This window comes from Pelodiscus sinensis, unplaced genomic scaffold (assembly GCF_049634645.1).
Source record: "Pelodiscus sinensis isolate JC-2024 unplaced genomic scaffold, ASM4963464v1 ctg34, whole genome shotgun sequence".
Lineage (NCBI taxonomy): Eukaryota > Metazoa > Chordata > Testudines > Trionychidae > Pelodiscus > Pelodiscus sinensis.
This window is the reverse complement of record NW_027465849.1, coordinates 4,308,572-4,326,889: the sequence shown is the minus strand read 5'-3', so window position 1 is coordinate 4,326,889 and position 18,318 is coordinate 4,308,572. Positions and strand designations below refer to the sequence as shown.

The window sequence follows — 18,318 nt, the reverse complement described above, 5'->3', positions numbered from 1 at the left end:
TCCAGCTCTTTTTTAAACTCTGTTATAGTCCTAGCCTCCGAGCAAGGGGATCTGTTGTGGCCGCTGGAGTGCGAGTGCCCAAACCACAGGGTGTCAGTTTGGGGGAGGGGTGGGCATGGCTGTAGGAGGGTGGGCGTTGAAGGAGGGTGTGGGGGACTGGCTGGTGGGTTGGGGATGGGGAGACTGTTCCGGGGCTGCAGGAAAGAGGGAATGAGAAAGAGCGTGGGAAGAAGAGTGATACAGAGCTGGTCACAATGAATGCACCCCACATCTGAAGGATGGGGAAACTGAGGCACACAGCGGGACAGACTTGCCCATGGTCAACCAGTGAATCAGTGGCCAAGTGGAAAATAAAACCCAGGAGTTCTGGCTCCCAAGCCCCCTAACCCCAACCCACTAGCCCCACATCCAGGAAAAGAACCCAGCTGTCCACACTCATAATCCACCCGCTCTAGCTACTAGTACCCACTCCCCTCCCCCTCTCAGAGACTAGGACCCAGGACTCCTGTCTCCCCTCTCGCTCCGTGCAGTAACGCACCCCCGCTGCAACTGGGGCAGATTGGGTCATAAGCCCAGGAGCAATGTGCCCAGTTCCACAGGCGGGGCTGCCCCTCGGGCTACGAGCACATGGGGCAGGGGGCCTAGGCACTCACCTTGATTGCCTGCTTTCTTGTGGCTGCCCCGACGGGCTCCCTCAGGCATGGTGCTGTGCTCTCCGACGGACGTCCTGTGCCGAGAGGGAGACAACATGAGTCACAAAGCATCCTGGGCTAGGCATGTAAATAACTGGGTTAACTGGTTAACCTCTCATGGAGCCAGGCACCCAGTCAATGCGAGGCTCCGCGTCTATGGGCACTTAGACAAGGCGCCTTGCGGCCCGCCAGCGGCTTATCCGGGCCGGCCCACAACTCAGCTTCGAAAGCCCGCATGGCTTTGTCAAAACACACCACACCAAACCAGTTCCTTTAAGAACATGAGAACGGCCAGACTGGGTCAGACCAAAGGTCCATCTAGCCCAGTATCCTGTCTGCCCACAGTGGCTAATGCCAGGTGCCCCAGAGGGAGGGAACAGAACAGGGAATCCTCATGTGATCCCTCCCGTCACCCATTTCCGGACAAACAGAGGTTAGAGACACCATTCCTACCCATCCTGGCTAATAGCCATGGATGGACCTAACCTCCATGAATCTATGTAGCTCTTTTTTGAACCCTGCTAATGTCCTAGTCTTCCCCACATCCTCTGGCAAGGAGTTCCACAGGTTGACAGTGCGCTGCATGAAGAAAAACTTCATTTTGTTTGTTTTAAACCTGGTACCTATTAATTTCATTTGGTGACCTCTAGTTGTTATGCTATGGGAACAAGTAAATAACTTTTCCCTATTCACTTTTTCCACCCCAATCATGATTTTATAGACCTCTATCATATCCCCCTTCATCTCCTCTTTTCTAAGCTTTCTTTGACAGGCTGCCTGGCCTAGAGGATGGGCAGAAGCTGTAGCCGCAACAGAGCTTGAGGCGAGTAAGGCTTTGGACTCCGTCCCACCTGACAATCCCAGAAGCTAACTAGGAAGCTGTGGGCAGGAGCGGCCGTAGATGAGCTGCTGGCAACTGGCGCCCTAGGCAAAACGCGCGATCAGCACCCCCTGCCTCCAAAGCCCTCAACAGCCGTTTATCTTGGCACCCTAGGCGACTGCCTAGTTTGCACCTATGGACGAGCCGCCACGGGCTGTGGGTCGCTGTATGGGAGACGCACAACCGGTTGAAAAATCAGATTCAAAGGGGCAATCAATAGTTTGCTGTGAAACTTGGAAGAGGCAGCGATGAGAAGCCCAAAGTACGTCCTTCGGGAAGAAAAACTCGCATGCACGGCTCCAAACGGGGGCACAGCCGGCTGGGGGCCGTGCAGCCGGAGAGCAGCTGGCGGGCTTCCAGCAGGTCCCAGACGGAACGTGAGTCAGCAACGGGAGGCAGCTGCGCAACAGGCGAATCTCCCTGCGGGTGTAGCCACAGGAGTGTCATATGTCAGGCGAGGGGCGACTGTCCCGCTCGCCACAAGGCACGGGGCCTCGGCTGGCGTAGGCAGTTGGGCCTGGGGCTGCGCCGTAGGACACACCTGGGCAAACCGGAGGGAATGCAGAGGGGAGCAACACAAAGGCTCGAGGTTTGAAACCTGCCCTGGGAGGAAAGTTAACCAACCGGGCAAGTGCATCTGGAGCAGACGACCGAGGGGAACTGCAAACAGCCACGAGGTTAATGGGGTTCCAAAGATGAGGGTGATCCGCTCTGTGCCGTGTCCACTGGAGGCAGGGCAAGGAGGACTAGGCCTAATCTGCAGCCAGAGAGATCGAGGGGAGAAATCAGGACAAACTTTCTAACTCTCTGGGAGTCAAGCCTGGAACCGGCTTTCCCGCCAATGGGGGATCCCGTCACTGGAGCTTTTTAAGACCAGGCTGGACACACCCTGGGCAGGACTAGGTTTACAAGGCCTTGCCTGAAGGTCCCTTCCACACTGATATTTCTCTGATGCCGACTGGCTCAGACCCTACTTAGCTTGCAAACTAAAATGCAGGGACTCTCCCAGACCTGGCAAGAGAACCTGTGAGTCCTGGTTCCCAGCCCTGACTGCTCAAACCACTAGGCCCCACTCCTCCCCCAGAGCGGGGAACACACCAGGAGTCCCACGTCTGCCTTGCCGTGACCCACGCTCGCGTAGAAACATGCAGGCTCGCACTGGATGTGATGATCGCACTGGAGGAAAGGCCGGGAGCATTTACCACATTTCAGCTGGAAATTCCACTGTGCTTCCCTCTCCCCCCAAAAAGATGCTCTTTGTGGGATGGTTGTTAAACAGGTTCCATGCCTCACCCCAGAAGGAGCTGCATCTCAGCCCTACATGGAGAAGGCCTGTGTGAGCAACTGCTACGCTTCACCCCAGAGGATGCTGCATCTCAGCCCTACATGGAAAAAGCCTGCGTGAGCAACTGCTACGCTTCACCCCAGAGGACGCTGCATCTCAGCCCTACATGGAGAAAGCCTGCGTGAGCAACTGCTACGCTTCACCCCAGAGGACGCTGCATCTCAGCCCTACACGGAGAAAGCCTGCGTGAGCAACTGCTACGCTTCACCCCAGAGGACGCTGCATCTCAGCCCTACACGGAGAAAGCCTGCGTGAGCAACTGCTACGCTTCACCCCAGAGGACGCTGCATCTCAGCCCTACACGGAGAAAGCCTGCGTGAGCAACTGCTACACTTCACCCCAGAGGAAGCTGCATCTCAGCCCTACACGGAGAAAGCCTGCGTGAGCAACTGCTACGCTTCACCCCAGAGGACGCTGCATCTCAGCCCTACACGGAGAAAGCCTGCGTGAGCAACTGCTACACTTCACCCCAGAGGAAGCTGCATCTCAGCCCTACACGGAGAAAGCCTGCGTGAGCAACTGCTACGCTTCTCCCCAGAGGAAGCCGCATCTCAGCGCTGCATAGAGAAAAACAGCCCCTTGGGCACAACGGAAACACGAGCCACTCAGTGCAAGGGGCAGATCACTTTATCGACCAGGGCAAGTGCATCCCAGGCTCTGCCAACAAGGCAAAGTCTTGTCTGATACAAGCGGGTGAAGAGCCAAAGGAAATCCACGACTTTATGGACACAGAGGTACTTCTCAGCTGAAGACTGGGCCATGCATGGGTGTGGGGAGGGCAGGGTCTGATCCTCACGCTGCCCTTTCCCTGCACCAGTGCAAATGCTAATCGGGACCCCGATTTGCTCTGCTGCAGACCGCTGCTCCGGGCACAGAGCGATGAGGAATCAAGCCCCTTGCTGTGGGACACCTCTCGGTCCCTCATGCCTGGTGATTAGCCACAAACTGCCTTTGCCAGGGAAGCCTAGCTGTGTTTAGCTGAGGAAGCCCTCTGGGCTAAGAACAATAGCACTTTCCTTTTCCATCTAGGAGCCTCCATGTAGAAGCACCATTAACCCCTTGCGCAAACAGTGCAGTGTTGGTGCAACTCACACCATGCAAAAATGCACTGCCTGGTCCTGGCACAAGCCCCTCTTGTGCAAACTACACTGCACAATGCTAGTGCAATCTACACTGCACTGTACGCAACACTGTTGCAAGCTTCCCTCGTGCAAACTACGCCATTCTGGTGCTGCTGGGGCAAGCCTTCTTGTGCAAAACGCACTGTGTCCTGCTGCAACGTGTGGGGGCAATCCCTCCTCGTGAAAACTGCCCTGACACCAACTCCCCCTCGTGCAAAGTGGTGTGAACGGCGGCTTGCACCATCCCAGCTTCCCTGGGGCAAAGTCTGGAGGCTCATCCACCTGTCAGGAACCAGCAGAGGAGTCTCGCACCTCCCTGCCAATCAGCCAGGCCTGACCCATGTTTGGCTCCGTCCGGGAGGGCTGGAGAAAGGTCAGGCTGGCCCGGTGGCCAGCCCTCGCGGAGGAGTGTAACACAATCATATCAGGCAGCCCTTCTGCCCTCCTCCCTCCCCACGCCTCCTGCCTTCTTTCCTGGGGCTGCCAGGAGCTGGCACCGCTCATGCCCGCTGCCTGTCGGGAGGGCCGACGGCTCGAATTCCTGCACCGGTCACCGCTTCCCCCCATTCATCTCCACGGCCCCGGGCACAATCAGCACAGGCTGAGAACACAATGCAGCCTATTTTAGGCCCAGCGACTTCAACCAGAGCAAGCACTTTAGCCCTCGGGCGTTTCAATAGTTGTGTGCCACATCCCGCTCCAGGAGGGACAGGTGCCCCCACTGCCCTTACAGGGACAGGGAACCGACTAGGGGAGATTCACCCAATGATCCAAGCCGGTGACCCACGCATCACGCTGCACACCCCAGAAACCATCGGACCAACTGTGTATCCGGGAGAGCAAAACCTTCCTGACCCCTGAAAGGGGGCTGGGTAAAGCCCTGGAGCATGAGACTGTATTATAGTCACTGTCTTAACACAGAGCAGCAGGTGTTAGATGCACATTGAGCTCTGCCACCGAGAACTGTGACCAAGATGTAGCAACAACTGTGACCCCTAACTTTCTAAGCAAAAAGATGGGGGGAGGAAATTTGATGGGACAAGGAAGCCTACCCAAAAAATAAACCCAAATACAAGGAGGTCTCCCCATCTGCCGGCAGAGGCTAGGACATGGGGCTGGCAATCTCCTGTGGGGTTACAGATGGAACTACTACTACATGTATCATGGTAGCACCCAGCGGTCCCAGCTAAGACTGGGGCCCACCGCAGGGGGTGCTGCACAGACACAGAGCTAGCCCCAAAGAGCTTCCAGTCCGACCCACTTTGGCAGAGGAATTAGCAGATTCGGAAAGGGCACTTTTCTTGGTGCAGCGAGAGCCGCTGCCCCGCGGGGACACGGAGACCCAAATATGGCTGTTAAACTGCAGTTGTCTGGCTAATCGTGGGGTCGATACAATTTGTATCGACCCCACGATTGGTCGATAAGGGCCGCTCTGCAGAGCCGCAGTAGGGTAGCTCCAGGAGCTGGCTCAAGCCAGGACCAAGTAGTCGCAGCTCAGGCCGGCTCTGAGAGCCACCCCTGCTGCAGCTCTGCATGTTAAATGTAGTAAGAGCAGCCGGGCTCTTACTACCTTTAAAATGCAGAGGAGCAGCATCCCGGACCAGCGTGAGCTGGGACTGCTCAGTCCCGGCTCGCACTGAGTCCAGCCAGCCCTGTCTGTGGGGTGGGAGGGGAGACTTCGCAGCAGCCTCCCCCATCCGCCAGGCGGCACTGTGGAAACACTGCTGGGGGAACCGTCTTTTAAGCCAGCTCCCCCCAGCACTGGCTCCTGTTCCCCTCCCCCTGCCTCTCATGGAGGCAGCGGCGGGGGGAGGTGGGGGGAAGGAGCTATTAGCTAACATCCCTAGACCCAAATAGCCCCAGATCCCACAGTGAATCTGTAGCACAGCCAGGATCCTGATCCAAATTTCTTAGAGCCCAGCCCGTTGCAGTAACTGGGAAACCAACCTGACAGGCAGTCCCATCGCCGTGCTCGGCCTCGGTTTCCCCACCTATAAAATGGGGGAGATGATGGTTCTCTGTTTCCCACAGCTGTTGTGCGGTGAGCCACAGTGATCCCTAGGGCTCTTCCATCATAGAAACATCCGCGAGAGAGGGACCTTGAAAGGCGATCGCATCCTGCCTCCTGCGCTGACTCAGGACCGAGTTAACGTAGATGGGCCTTAGCATATTTGGAGACTGTTATTGGGCTCTCCCTTGGCCTTCTCTTCCCTAACTAAACCCACAGAGCTCTCCTCTGGACTCTTGCCAATTGGTCCACCTCTTCCTTAAACTGCTGTGCCCAGAATTCATGCGGAGTTCTCCCCGGTGCCAAGCCCCCCGGGCTGGCTGCTTCCCTGGTTGTACCTAACGACACTCCTGTTAGCACACATACTTCAAGGCACACCCCAAGGCGATCAGTAACATGAGCCACATTTGGGTAAACTAAGGCAGGGCCAGTGACTTTCCCACAGTCACCCAGCTGAGAACACAGCTCGGGTTCTAGCCCTCAACCCACTAGGCTACCCAGCACAACCCACCATGAGGGATAGCTCAGTGGTTTGAGCATTGGCCTGCTAATCCCAGGGTTGTGAGTTCAATCCTTGTGGAGGCCATTTAGGGATTTGGGACAAAAATTTGTCAGGGATGGTTCTTGGTCCTGCTGTCAAGGCAGGGGACTGGACTTGATGACCTTTCAAGGTCCATTCTAGGTGATAGGCAATCTCCATTAATTCATTTAATTTAAATTCCTGACCCCGGCTGAGGGGCAGAAACAGCAGCCGCAGAAGCGAGAGGGGGTTCAGCGAGCCGGGAGGGGCTGATGTGAAGCACCTCCCTCGGGCTGGGGGCCACCGTCACATTCCTGAGCAAATGCCTCTAGATTTCTAGATTCCCTCACCCAAATCCCCAGGCTGAAAACCAGGGGAAAATACCCCCGCTAAGGTCAAACGGGACACCCTCCTCTTCAGGAGGAACATGGTCCAGCGTGCAGCTCTGAATAGCAAACCACGAGCACGGCGGGGAGTCCTGGGTCTTTGATTTTCACCGATTGCTTGGCCCCAGTTTTCAGGTGCCCCTGTGCCCTTGGGAGCGGGAACACCCACCCTGAGGCCACATCTACACTTACACAGAAGTTGGAATTAAGATGCACAGCTGGAGTCGACAGACATTACAGGCAGTCCCCGGCTTACGTACAAGATAGGGACTGTAGGTTTGTTCTTAAGTTGAATTTGTATGTAAGTCGGAACTGGTACATATTGTAGGGGAAACTCTAGCCAAACATTTCTCCAGAGCTCAGTTTTATTCTCCCACACCTCACTTCCCTCAGTCCTTTATTCTTAAGCTGAGGTGTCTGCTGAGAAAAGCCGCTCCGCGTCTCCCTAGTCTGCTGGGGGAGGGGGGCGCTAGCTTCGTATCTCCCTGGTCTGCTGGGGGGAAGCAGCTAGTGCGGGGTTGCCTCACCCCGTTTGTAAGTAGGGATCCGATGTAAGTCGGATCCATGTAACCGGGAACTGCCTGTAATTCCAACTTCAGCACAGTCTTCACGGCAGTAGGTCAGCAGGAGCAAACATCCCCAGTCCACTTCCCTGACTCCCCATGACTGAAGGAATCCAGCATGGAGGGGGCAAACTCAGTGCTCGATTTGGTGGGTCTCGGCTAGACCACCTAAATCGAACTCAGGCAGATTGATCTTCTGGGAAGGGGATACGTGTCCAGAGTGTCCTCTACTCATAGGTCAATCTGGAGCTGGTGAAAGGGCCATAAAGTAGGGATGGATCGGGGCCGTGGCCAGAGCAAACCGTGCTGTGGCTAGTCTCCGCTCCCCGGGCCCAGAAGAGTCTCGCTATTTGTCAGAGCAGCCCTGAAGCTGCACTGAGGGATACTACAGCAGGGCTCAGAATACAGGGAGTGCAAAGGGGGCCCAAGGCCTCCTGCCCTCCTTGCTCCAGGGTGCTACATCTCTCTAGATCAGTGTTTCTTAAACTATGTTCCGTGGCACACCGGTGTGCTGCAAGGCAGTCGGATGTGTGCCGCGGAGAGCAACAGAGTTAAAAATGGCTGCCCTTAAAGAGGCAGGAAACCTTTTTTTTTTTTGGTCAATAACTTTTCCCTGGCCGTTTTTGGATTTTTTTTTCCTCAACAAAAAATCATTGGTGTTCCTCATTAAAAAAATATTGTTTGGTGTTCCCCGGTCTTAAAAAGTTTAAGAAACACTGCTCTGGATCCTGTACAGCACATGGCACAATGACACGGTTCCACTGCCAATGACAGCAACTAAGCGGTAGCGAAACCCATCCACCCTCCCCATCATTCCAAACAAAGAACCCCCCAAGCAGAAGGATCAGATGCAAAAGAAGAAGAGGGGATGGGGTGAGAAGACATTTCATGCTTCTCTTAAGACCCTAGCTTCCGGAGTCATGGGATTTCTTATGAATCTAGCTTGCTTTTTTAAGTGAGTTTGTAGCCATCATGTCTTCGGAGAAATGTTTGGAAAGGTGGCTGAAGTGAGACCCCAGGGCTTACAATAACCAGAAGGGAAATAAAAACTCCAAATGTTCTTGTTAGCTGGGGTTTCTATGTATTTTACACGGATCGCTTATCAGCCCCTAGCCTGAACAGCCAGGGAGCTAAATCTGTCCGGTCCCTAGATCTGTCTGGGTTGGGCAGCTCAAAAGAAGTGTATGATCCTACTGAGAAATCTGTCGTATACACTCCACTGGCCCTTCCAACATCCCGAAGTGCAGGCCCAGGGAAGGAGCTAGTACACAGCTATTGCATTAAATACCAGATCTGAGTCAACCCGGAATGGAAAATCCTCAGACTGCTTTTCCCAGTATTTCATTCGGATGCAGAGCTAAGTTCCCTCTCTCCCCGCAAATGTCGGAATTTCTCATGGAACAGATATCTCAGGGCTAGGGATGTTAAATTTCGATTAATTGGCTAATCGAATAGTCCAGTGTTTCTCAACTTTTTTTTTATAAAGTACCCCTTTAAAAAAAAAAAGCACCCTCAGTACCTCCAGTTTTCAGACAAACAACATTTTTTTTCTATGATTGCAACACATTTTTTTAAACAACTTAATCGTCGCCGGGTGGGCGATGACATTTTTGGGTGTAAAAAGTATAAAAAGAATAAAGCGCTGCAAAACTTAAAACAAAAATTTAGTTTTCTCCAAATTTCAGTTGTATTGACATATCCCCCCAGACTTCTCTGGAGTATCCCCCCCCCAGACTTCTCTGGAGCATCCCCCCCCAGACTTCTCTGGAGTATCCCTAAGGGGACTCGTACCACTGGTTGAGAAACACTGCAATAGTCAATGCAATTTGCATCGATTAGTCGATAAGGGCGCCTCCACCTTTGAAGTGTAGCAACAGCCCCGGGGTCCACATGGCACTGCTGCTTTGAAGCAACCCTTCCCCCCCTCCCCTGCCTCTTTCTGATAGAGGCAGCAAGGCCGGGGAAGCGACTAGTGTGTGGACTATCTGATAAGCAATTGCTAATCGGATAGTCGACTAGTCGTTCACATCCCTACTCAAGGCCCAACCTACTCCAGAAACAGAGCAGGGCTAGAAGTCCTGACAGCAGGCCTGCCCTTGCTCTAACCACTAGATCCCGCTCCCTTCCCAGAGTCAGGATTAGAACCTGGGATCCAGACACCAACCTTGCCCCTGCTCTAGATCACTAGATCCCCCTCTTCTCCCAGGAGATGGACCTAGAACTAGAACCCAGGTCTTGCCTTCCAGTTTCACCCCTGCCCCCATCTCCCCACTCCTGCAATCACTGCAGCCCAGAGGGCAGCCCCCATCCTCTAGCTCACCAGACTGTGACCTCCCCTGCCCACAAGCCCCTCCCCAGCCTGTGGGAGCTGACCTGTGTGTGGCGGCTCCTCTCTGCTGCAAAAAGCAGCCTGGAGCCTTGGGTCTCAGGAGCTGCCCAGCGCTGGCGCGAGGCAGGGGATTTCCAGGTTCACGGTTACCCCTTTCAGAGCCAGCGAGCTGGAAAGCACCCAAAGACCCCATCGTGTCCACAGGGCTCTTGTTCCAGGTAGGATCTCTGCACCCAAAGGCAATGTTCCCGCTAACTTTTTCCATCCTTGGGCAGAATACATTTTGTTCTGTGCACTGAGGCATGTGCACCACCGGCACTCTGCTAATCAGCAGGGCGGCATCTGTTTCTCTCCTGGGGGCCACTCAAACGCTCAGCTCACAGGGAGCACTGCCCAGGATCCCACGGTGCTTGGTGCTGCACAGACAGCGGAGAGCTATGGGGCCGATGCAGATAACGAAGAACTAGCGATTTCCCCAGATGGTAGCAGGCTGACTGTGTTTGTGCAGAACCAGTGACATGAGGCCTCTCCCGAGATGGGAGCCGCGCCATGCCAGAGGCAGTGCGACACAGCATGAGAGACAGGCCTATTCCAAAGATCTTCCAGGCTCAATGACCAAGCCAGACAAGGCTGGGTCCTACTCTCTGATTGGTCCACTTGAGATAATTAGCTCTTAATCCTCCCAGTCCCTGCTGGTTTGGGCTAATAGCATTGTCCCCATATTAGTGCAAGGAAAACTGAGGCACGGAGCAGTGATTCATCCAGGAAGGACCTGCCCGCCCAAAGCTGGTGCCAGGAAACAGGTGAGGCACCACAAGACTGGGAGGGAGGTGGAGAATTTCCATGCCTGCTCCTTCTCTCCAGCCAGCCACACGGGAGGCGGTAGCAGAGCAGGGGTATAGCCACAGGTGCCCCCAGCTCCGATCCTGCCCCTTTGCCCATTGGGCTTGCTCCCTCTGCTGGATGAGCAGGGTCCCAGTGACCTCTCAGCCTTCTGAACAGGTGGAGATCCCAGAATGCACCACAATGCAGGCAGGCCGCACGCCCCCAGCATGCCTGGCCTCGCCTTACGTGTCTGTGCAGCACCTAGCACAGCAGCGTCTCGCTTACAGCGTCAAGCGCTACCGTAACACACGCAGCATCGCGCACACGCCAGCCCCTCGTCACTTTCTGACGGCCCCGAGGGAGAAGGCGGCCGGCTGTCATTGAGCGACGCTTCCCGAGCGTGCCCCATTCCCGGCACAAACGGTTCTGGAAGGGCTAACGCTGGGGCGTGGGATCAAATGCAAACTGGGCAGAATGCCCAAAATTACCAAACACATGCAATGCACAGACATGCCCTGAACCAGGAGGGCAGGGGAAAACTCTTTCACTCCCTGAGGTTTGCATCCCAAGATCCTCTCAAAGGGCTTCCGTCAGACCAGGGTTGTTACACACACACCGGGGTTGTTACACACCCACCCCACCCATTTCATAAATGAGGCAGCGGAAGCACATAGACCAGGAGTGACTCCCCTAAGGTCCCAAGGAAAATCGGTGGCTGAATCAGGAACAGCATCCAAAAGTCCCGGGTCCCAAACCCAGGCTTGCTCTGACCACTAGATCCCTCGCTCTCCACAGAGCTGTGCAATGAACCCAGGCATCTTGACACATCCTTGCTCTCACCACTACATCACACATCCTAGCAGACACAGGAAGGAAGTCAGCTCTGTTAACACACAGCCCCCATGCTCTAACCACCAGGCACCACTCCCTCAGCTTGGGAGTGACCTTAGAGCTCCTGACAGTCAATTTCCTGCTCTACCCATTAGACCCCACTCCCCTTGGAGACAGAACTCAGGACTCCTTACTCTTACCACCAGACCATCCATTAAGGCAGCAAATGGACCGATGCGCAGTGCAGAGCTGGTAGGTCAGTACCACCCTGCCTCCCAGCCTGGTACGTTCTCCTTCATTCCTAGTCATTGCTCCACACAGCACCTGGCACACAACAGCCACCACGCTCCACCCCAGAGGTGGCTGCTTTCCAGCAGCCACACAGGCAAAAAAACACTTGACATCACGCAGATCTCCCCAGAGGCCGGGGGCTGGCTGCTGTCAGTGGGAACCGGGACAGTGAGGTTTGGCTGGCAAGCGCTTTGGAATCCTCCAACAGAGGGAGGCAGATGCTGTTCCTGAAATATGTTGGCAAAGCGCATGTTGGCCAGCTGCACCGGGGGATAACAACCTACCAGAGCCGCCAGCTTCGAGTTAGTCCTTTGGCTTTAGCAGTGGCGTTCTGGCGTGCTGAAAGCCCTGGGTTCCAGTGCTCTGACCTTCAGCCTCCCCTAATCCCCCCGACATGGCTCAGCCCCACCAACGGGAGTCCACATTGATACCAGTGTCCCAAACCTGCGCCCAGCCTCCAACTCTGATCTGGGAGAGTCCATCCCAGAAGGGACAAATGCAAACCATCGCCACTCATTAATAGACCCTCCTCCATGCGGATAGATGGACAAAGCAAGGGAAGAATCCTTCCTTCCTTCCTTCCTTCCTTCTGTGTCTGCAGCTCCGGCTCCGGGAGCCAAGCCTGGCCTCAGCTGAACTCGCTTTCTCCAGCCGCTCTGGGACAGGGGGGTCGCTGGGGTCCGGCCAGCAGTACACATGCACCCTCCTAGAAGCCAAAGCAGCGGCTGTGGGGTGGGAGCCAGACTGACGTCAGTTTCCGGAGAGTGACTCTTCAGGGCAAATTACTCCTGCCTGCCCTAAGCATGTTATGCCAGCCATGCACCCCTGATCTGGACCAGCACCCCATGCTGGGGCCATCTTACTCAGCCCTGCGCCCCACCGCCGGGGGTCACCTGGCCCAGCACCCTACACCAGCCCAGTGCCCTGCATCTAGGACAGCCCAATCCGTCCCCATGCCAGGAGTCCCCCCAGTGCACCCCCCCACCTGGAGTCACCCCATCCAGCACCATACATCCAGGAACAGGCCAACAGTCCCCCAACATCTCACTGCCCCACACCTGGGGCCCCCTCCCAATACGCACCTGGCACCGCAGCTTGGTCACAAACATTTTCTGGGTTTACACTGCTTGCTTAATTCTTTAAAGGCAAGGGAATGAGACAGAGGAGAGACACTGCAAAGTAGATTTTTCCGGCACGGCTCCCGGCCCCTGCTGAAAAGCAGCTTCCTTCCAAGAACGGTAGCATTTGGCACCACTAAACCCAACCGTTAACAGGCAGCTTCAGCAATGCCAGCTGATATTCTCTCCATCACCCTCTGCCAGGACTGGCATCGCTACCCTGCCACAGCAGGAGTGAAATCCCTAGATTTAAGGCCAGCAGGGGAGACCGAGGGGCAGATTTCACAGGAGCATTGGCAAGTCCAGGACGGCAACGTTATAAACCGGTTTGGAGCCCACACTTTAAGAAGGGCATTGCCAAAAACCAGGACGGGGCCCAGAAGAGACACAGAGAGGTTCCAAGTCTGGAAAACCTGCCTCACGGTTGGGGATTAGAGGAGATGGGGCAAAGGGAAGGCGGAGAGGAGACTGAGTCCTGGCCTAGGAGCACTCCCCAGAGCGAGCTCTTTAATTCGGCAGGCAAAAGAAAGAAGCCCAAAGAGCCGAGAGCAGAAGCGAGACACGTTCAGCCCAGAGCGGCAATGAGGTGCACGTTCTGAAAAGGGAGGGGAACTGACCCCAGGCCAGGGTGGATTCTCCGTCACTGGGGTCACGCTAAAAGAGCCACTCCCGCACGACTGTCAGAGAGGGGCTGGATGCAGGAGTCTCTAGGCAGGGTTCCCAGGGCAGAGAAGATCCCTGAACATGTAGCTTGACCTCAGACAGCCCAGGATAACAAGTCTGCTCATACATACACTGCCCCCTCCAGGGACCGGCACCAGCAGGGGGCAAACCCAAGGGAAAGCCCAGTTGGGTGGAAACAGGGTTGGGGAGGTTCTCGGCACCTCCCTGCCTGGTCCCCAATGTCAGCTAGAGCAGCTCACAATTCACCCGCTATGGGCCCAGGGCAGAGAACAGCCACAGTGCAGTGCACTCCAGACAGGCCCCCTTGCTACTCCTATGCGGGGGGGCAGGAGCAGTGCCTAATGTCAAGCACACTGACTGGGAAGGCCCCCCAGAGTGGGCGATTCATCTCTAGAGTCTGTCCTGCCGGAGCTGGATGGAACTGGGATGGCTCTGCCGTGGGTCAGAGCCCCCACGCAGCCAGCAGCTGCTGGAGAGTCTCCTTGAGCTCAAGCAGCCAGGGCCTGCATTCCACCCCCCCTGAAATTCTGAGTGAGGTGGGGGGGGCTAAGGGTCTGAGGTGGGAAGAAGAGGGCAGAGCTATTCAGGGTACTCTGGGAACCCATGCTGATGGGTCACCCCATGTTCATCTCTGACCCACATTGGGGCAGCAGTTCAGTACCACTGCTGGAGCCGCCCGGGACAGGCTGGGGGAGGCAGGGGGAGGGGCATGACCAGAATGGAGGAGGGGCCACGCAGCTTTGCAAAATGCCTCTAGCCCATTAGGAAAGACCCTGGGGGCATTACACCTCTCTGCCCCCCCACTGCTCCCCCCTCCTCCAAGCTGGCCAGGCTGCCCCCCCCTTCCCATTGTCTACCATAGCTGCACTGTCCCGGGGTGGATACAGAACTCAGAGGGGGGTCCATTTCCCAGACCCCCCCATAACCTCCACCCTGCTCAGAATCCCCCCGCTCCCCCCGGCCAGCACTCACTGCCCTGCAAGGATCTCTCCCAGCCCCACGACCACACGCACCCAACCCAATTACCTTCACCACCCCTCCTGGGACTGCCCGCTGTGGCCCTGCACAGCCCCCCCCATCCTAGAGCAGAGCTCCCACCCCAGTACACAGCCCACCCCCCATCCTAGTGCAGAGCTCCCACCCCCCATCCTAGTGCAGAGCTCCCACCCCAGTACACAGCCCACCCCCCATCCTAGTGCAGAGCTCCCACCCCCCATCCTAGTGCAGAGCTCCCACCCCAGTACACAGCCCACCCCCCATCCTAGTGCAGAGCTCCCACCCCCCATCCTAGTGCAGAGCTCCCACCCCAGTACACAGCCCACCCCCCATCCTAGTGCAGAGCTCCCACCCCAGTACACAGCCCCCCCATCCTAGAGCAGAGCTCCCACTCCAGTACACAGCCCACCCCCCATCCTAGTGCAGAGCTCCCATTCCAGTACACAGCCCACCCCCCATCCTAGTGCAGAGCTCCCACTCCAGTACACAGCCCACCCCCCATCCTAGAGCAGAGCTCCCACCCCAGTACACAGCCCACCCCCCATCCTAGAGCAGAGCTCCCACCCCAGTACACAGCCCACCCCCCATCCTATTGCAGAGCTCCCACTCCAGTACACAGCCCACCCCCCATCCTAGAGCAGAGCTCCCACCCCAGTACACAGCCCACCCCCCATCCGAGAGCAGAGCTCCCACCCCAGTACACAGCCCACCCCCCATCCTAGAGCAGAGCTCCCACCCCAGTACACAGCCCACCCCCCATCCTAGAGCAGAGCTCCCACCCCAGTACACAGCCCACCCCCCATCCGAGAGCAGAGCTCCCACCCCAGTACACAGCCCACCCCCCATCCTAGAGCAGAGCTCCCACTCCAGTACACAGCCCACCCCCCATCCTAGAGCAGAGCTCCCACTCCAGTACACAGCCCACCCCCCATCCTAGAGCAGAGCTCCCACTCCAGTACACAGCCCACCCCCTCTACATCCTACAGAGACCCCCTCCCTCGGCATGACACCCACATGCCCGCCCCCCACAGCCGAGAGCTCCCACCCAACTGGGCAGCCCTCCGGCAAGCACTTTCCAGAGCGGAACCCCCCTCCCCAGCCAAGGACCCCTCCCAGCCCAGAGCAGATCCCCCCTCCCCAGCCAAGGACCCCCCCCCGCCCAGAGCAGATCCCCCCTCCCCAGCCAAGGACCCCCCCACGCCCAGAGCAGATCCCCCCTCCCCAGCCAAGGACCCCCCCCCCAGCCCAGAGCAGATCCCCCCTCCCCAGCCAAGGACCCCCCCCAGCCCAGAGCAGATCCCCCCTCCCCAGCCAAGGACCCCCCCAGCCCAGAGCAGATCCCCCCTCCCCAGCCAAGGACCCCCCCCAGCCCAGAGCAGATCCCCCCTCCCCAGCCAAGGACCCCCCCCAGCCCAGAGCAGATCCCCCCTCCCCAGCCAAGGACCCCCCCAGCCCAGAGCAGATCCCCCCTCCCCAGCCAAGGACCCCCCCAGCCCAGAGCAGATCCCCCCTCCCCAGCCAAGGACCCCCCCCAGCCCAGAGCAGATCTCCCCTCCCCAGCCAAGGACCCCCCCCAGCCCAGAGCAGATCCCCTCTCCCCGGTCAGCAACACACTCGCACCAATCCCCACTCCCTGGAGCAGGGCCGGGCACCCCATCCCGCGGCCCCGGCACACAAAGGCAGCGCTGTTCCTGCCCACTCCTGCGCCGAGAAACTTTTTCCGCCTGTGTGTGTGTGTGTGTGTGTAGCTTTGTGTGTGTGTCTTGCTCTGTGTGTGTCTAGCTCTGTGTGTGTGTGTGTGTGTGTGTCTAGCTCTGTGTGTGTGTGTGAAGCTGTGTGTGTGTGTGTGTGTATAGCTCTGTGTGTGTAGCTGTGTGTGTGTGTGTGTCTAGCTGTGTGTGTGTGTGTGTGTGTGTGTGTGTGACCCGCCTTGCCCGGCCGGGGCTCCCCGACGCGACCCCCACGCGGACTCACCTCCCAGGCTGAGCGGCGGCGGCGGAGGCAGCGGCGCTCCCGGGGCCCGGGCGGGCTGGGATCCGGCCTCAGAGCGCGGCGGGCGCCCGGCCGCCGGCCCAGCCCATCAGCTCCGCTGGGGGCAGGGGAACAGCCATGCGGACGGGCCGGGCGGGCGGGTGTGGGGGTGTGTGCGGGAGGGTGTGTGCTGCGCGCGCACGGCCACAGACCTGTGTGTGTGTGTGTGTGTGTGTGTGTGTGTGTGTGTGTGTGTACTGTGCGCGCACAGCCACAGACCTGTGTGTGTGTGTGTGTGTGTGTGTGTGTACTGTGCGCGCACGGCCACAGACCTGTGTGTGTGTGTGTGTGTGTGTGTGTACTGTGCGCGGACAGCCACAGACCTGTGTGTGTGTGTGTGTGTGTGTGTGCTGCGCGCGCACGGCCACAGACCTGTGTGTGTGTGTGTGTGTGTGTACTGTGAGCGCACAGCCACAGACCTGTGTGTGTGTGTGTGTGTGTGTGTGTGTACTGTGCGCGCACGGCCACAGACCTGTGTGTGTGTGTGTGTGTGTGTGTGTGTGTGTACTGTGCGCGCACAGCCACAGACCTGTGTGTGTGTGTGTGTGTGTGTGTGTGTACTGTGCGCGCACGGCCACAGACCTGTGTGTGTGTGTGTGTGTGTGTGTGTGTGTACTGTGCGCGCACAGCCACAGACCTGTGTGTGTGTGTGTGCGTGTGTGTGTGTGTACTGTGCGCGCACAGCCACAGACCTGTGTGTGTGTGTGTGCGTGTGCGTGTGTGTGTGTACTGTGCGCGCACAGCCACAGACCTGTGTGTGTGTGTGTGCGTGTGTGTGTGTACTGTGCGCGCACAGCCACAGACCTGTGTGTGTGTGTGTGTGTGTGTACTGTGCGCGCACGGCCACAGACCTGTGTGTGTGTGTGTGTGTGTGTGTGTGTGTGTGTACTGTGCGCGCACAGCCACAGACCTGTGTGTGTGTGTGTGCGTGTGTGTGTGTGTGTGTACTGTGCGCGCACAGCCACAGACCTGTGTGTGTGTGTGTGCGTGTGTGTGTGTACTGTGCGCGCACAGCCACAGACCTGTGTGTGTGTGTGTGTGTGTGTACTGTGCGCGCACGGCCACAGACCTGTGTGTGTGTGTGTGTGTGTGTGTGTGTGTACTGTGCGCGCACAGCCACAGACCTGTGTGTGTGTGTGTGCGTGTGTGTGTGTGTGTGTGTACTGTGCGCGCACAGCCACAGACCTGTGTGTGTGTGTGTGCGTGTGTGTGTGTACTGTGCGCGCACAGCCACAGACCTGTGTGTGTGTGTGTGCGTGTGTGTGTGTACTGTGCGCGCACAGCCACAGACCTGTGTGTGTGTGTGTGTGTGTGTGTGTGTGTGTGCTGTGCGCGCACGGCCACAGACGTGTGTGTGTGTGTGTGTGTGTGTGTGTGTGTGTGTGTACTGTGCGCGCACGGCCACAGACCTGTGTGTGTGTGTGTGTGTGTCTGTGTGTGTGTGTGTACTGTGCGCGCACGGCCACAGACCTGTGTGTGTGTGTGTGTGTGTGTGTGTACTGTGCGCGCACGGCCACAGACCTGTGTGTGTGTGTGTGTGTGTGTGTGTACTGTGCGCGCACGGCCACAGACCTGTGTGTGTGTGTGTGTGTGTACTGTGCGCGCACGGCCACAGACCTGTGTGTGTGTGTGTGTGTGTGTGTACTGTGCGTGGACAGCCACAGACGTGTGTGTGTGTGTGTGTGTGTGTGTGTACTG

General features: G+C 57.3%; 1 protein-coding gene across 6 annotated transcripts in view; it reads right to left on the bottom strand.

Annotated features, from left to right (window-relative positions):
* PLEKHG2 (pleckstrin homology and RhoGEF domain containing G2) overlaps positions 1-16,723 on the bottom strand; it is a 51,113-nt gene extending 34,390 nt beyond the window's left edge. For 3 of the 6 annotated variants that reach the window (XR_012898912.1, XM_075915276.1, XM_075915277.1), the window contains exons 1-2: positions 11,701-11,726; positions 654-727 (exon numbers count right to left, since the gene is read on the bottom strand). Coding sequence is in view for 5 of the 6 variants with exons in the window: in XM_075915276.1 (XP_075771391.1) it covers positions 654-727; positions 11,701-11,711 (85 nt within the window). In the remaining variant the exon portion in view is untranslated. Of the gene's footprint in view, positions 1-653; positions 728-2,196; positions 2,216-11,700; positions 11,727-16,563 lie in introns of those variants that run through there. The other 3 variants (XM_075915278.1, XM_075915280.1, XM_075915281.1) reach the window with 2 other exon arrangements.
* Between the last annotated feature and the right edge of the window lie 1,595 nt (positions 16,724-18,318).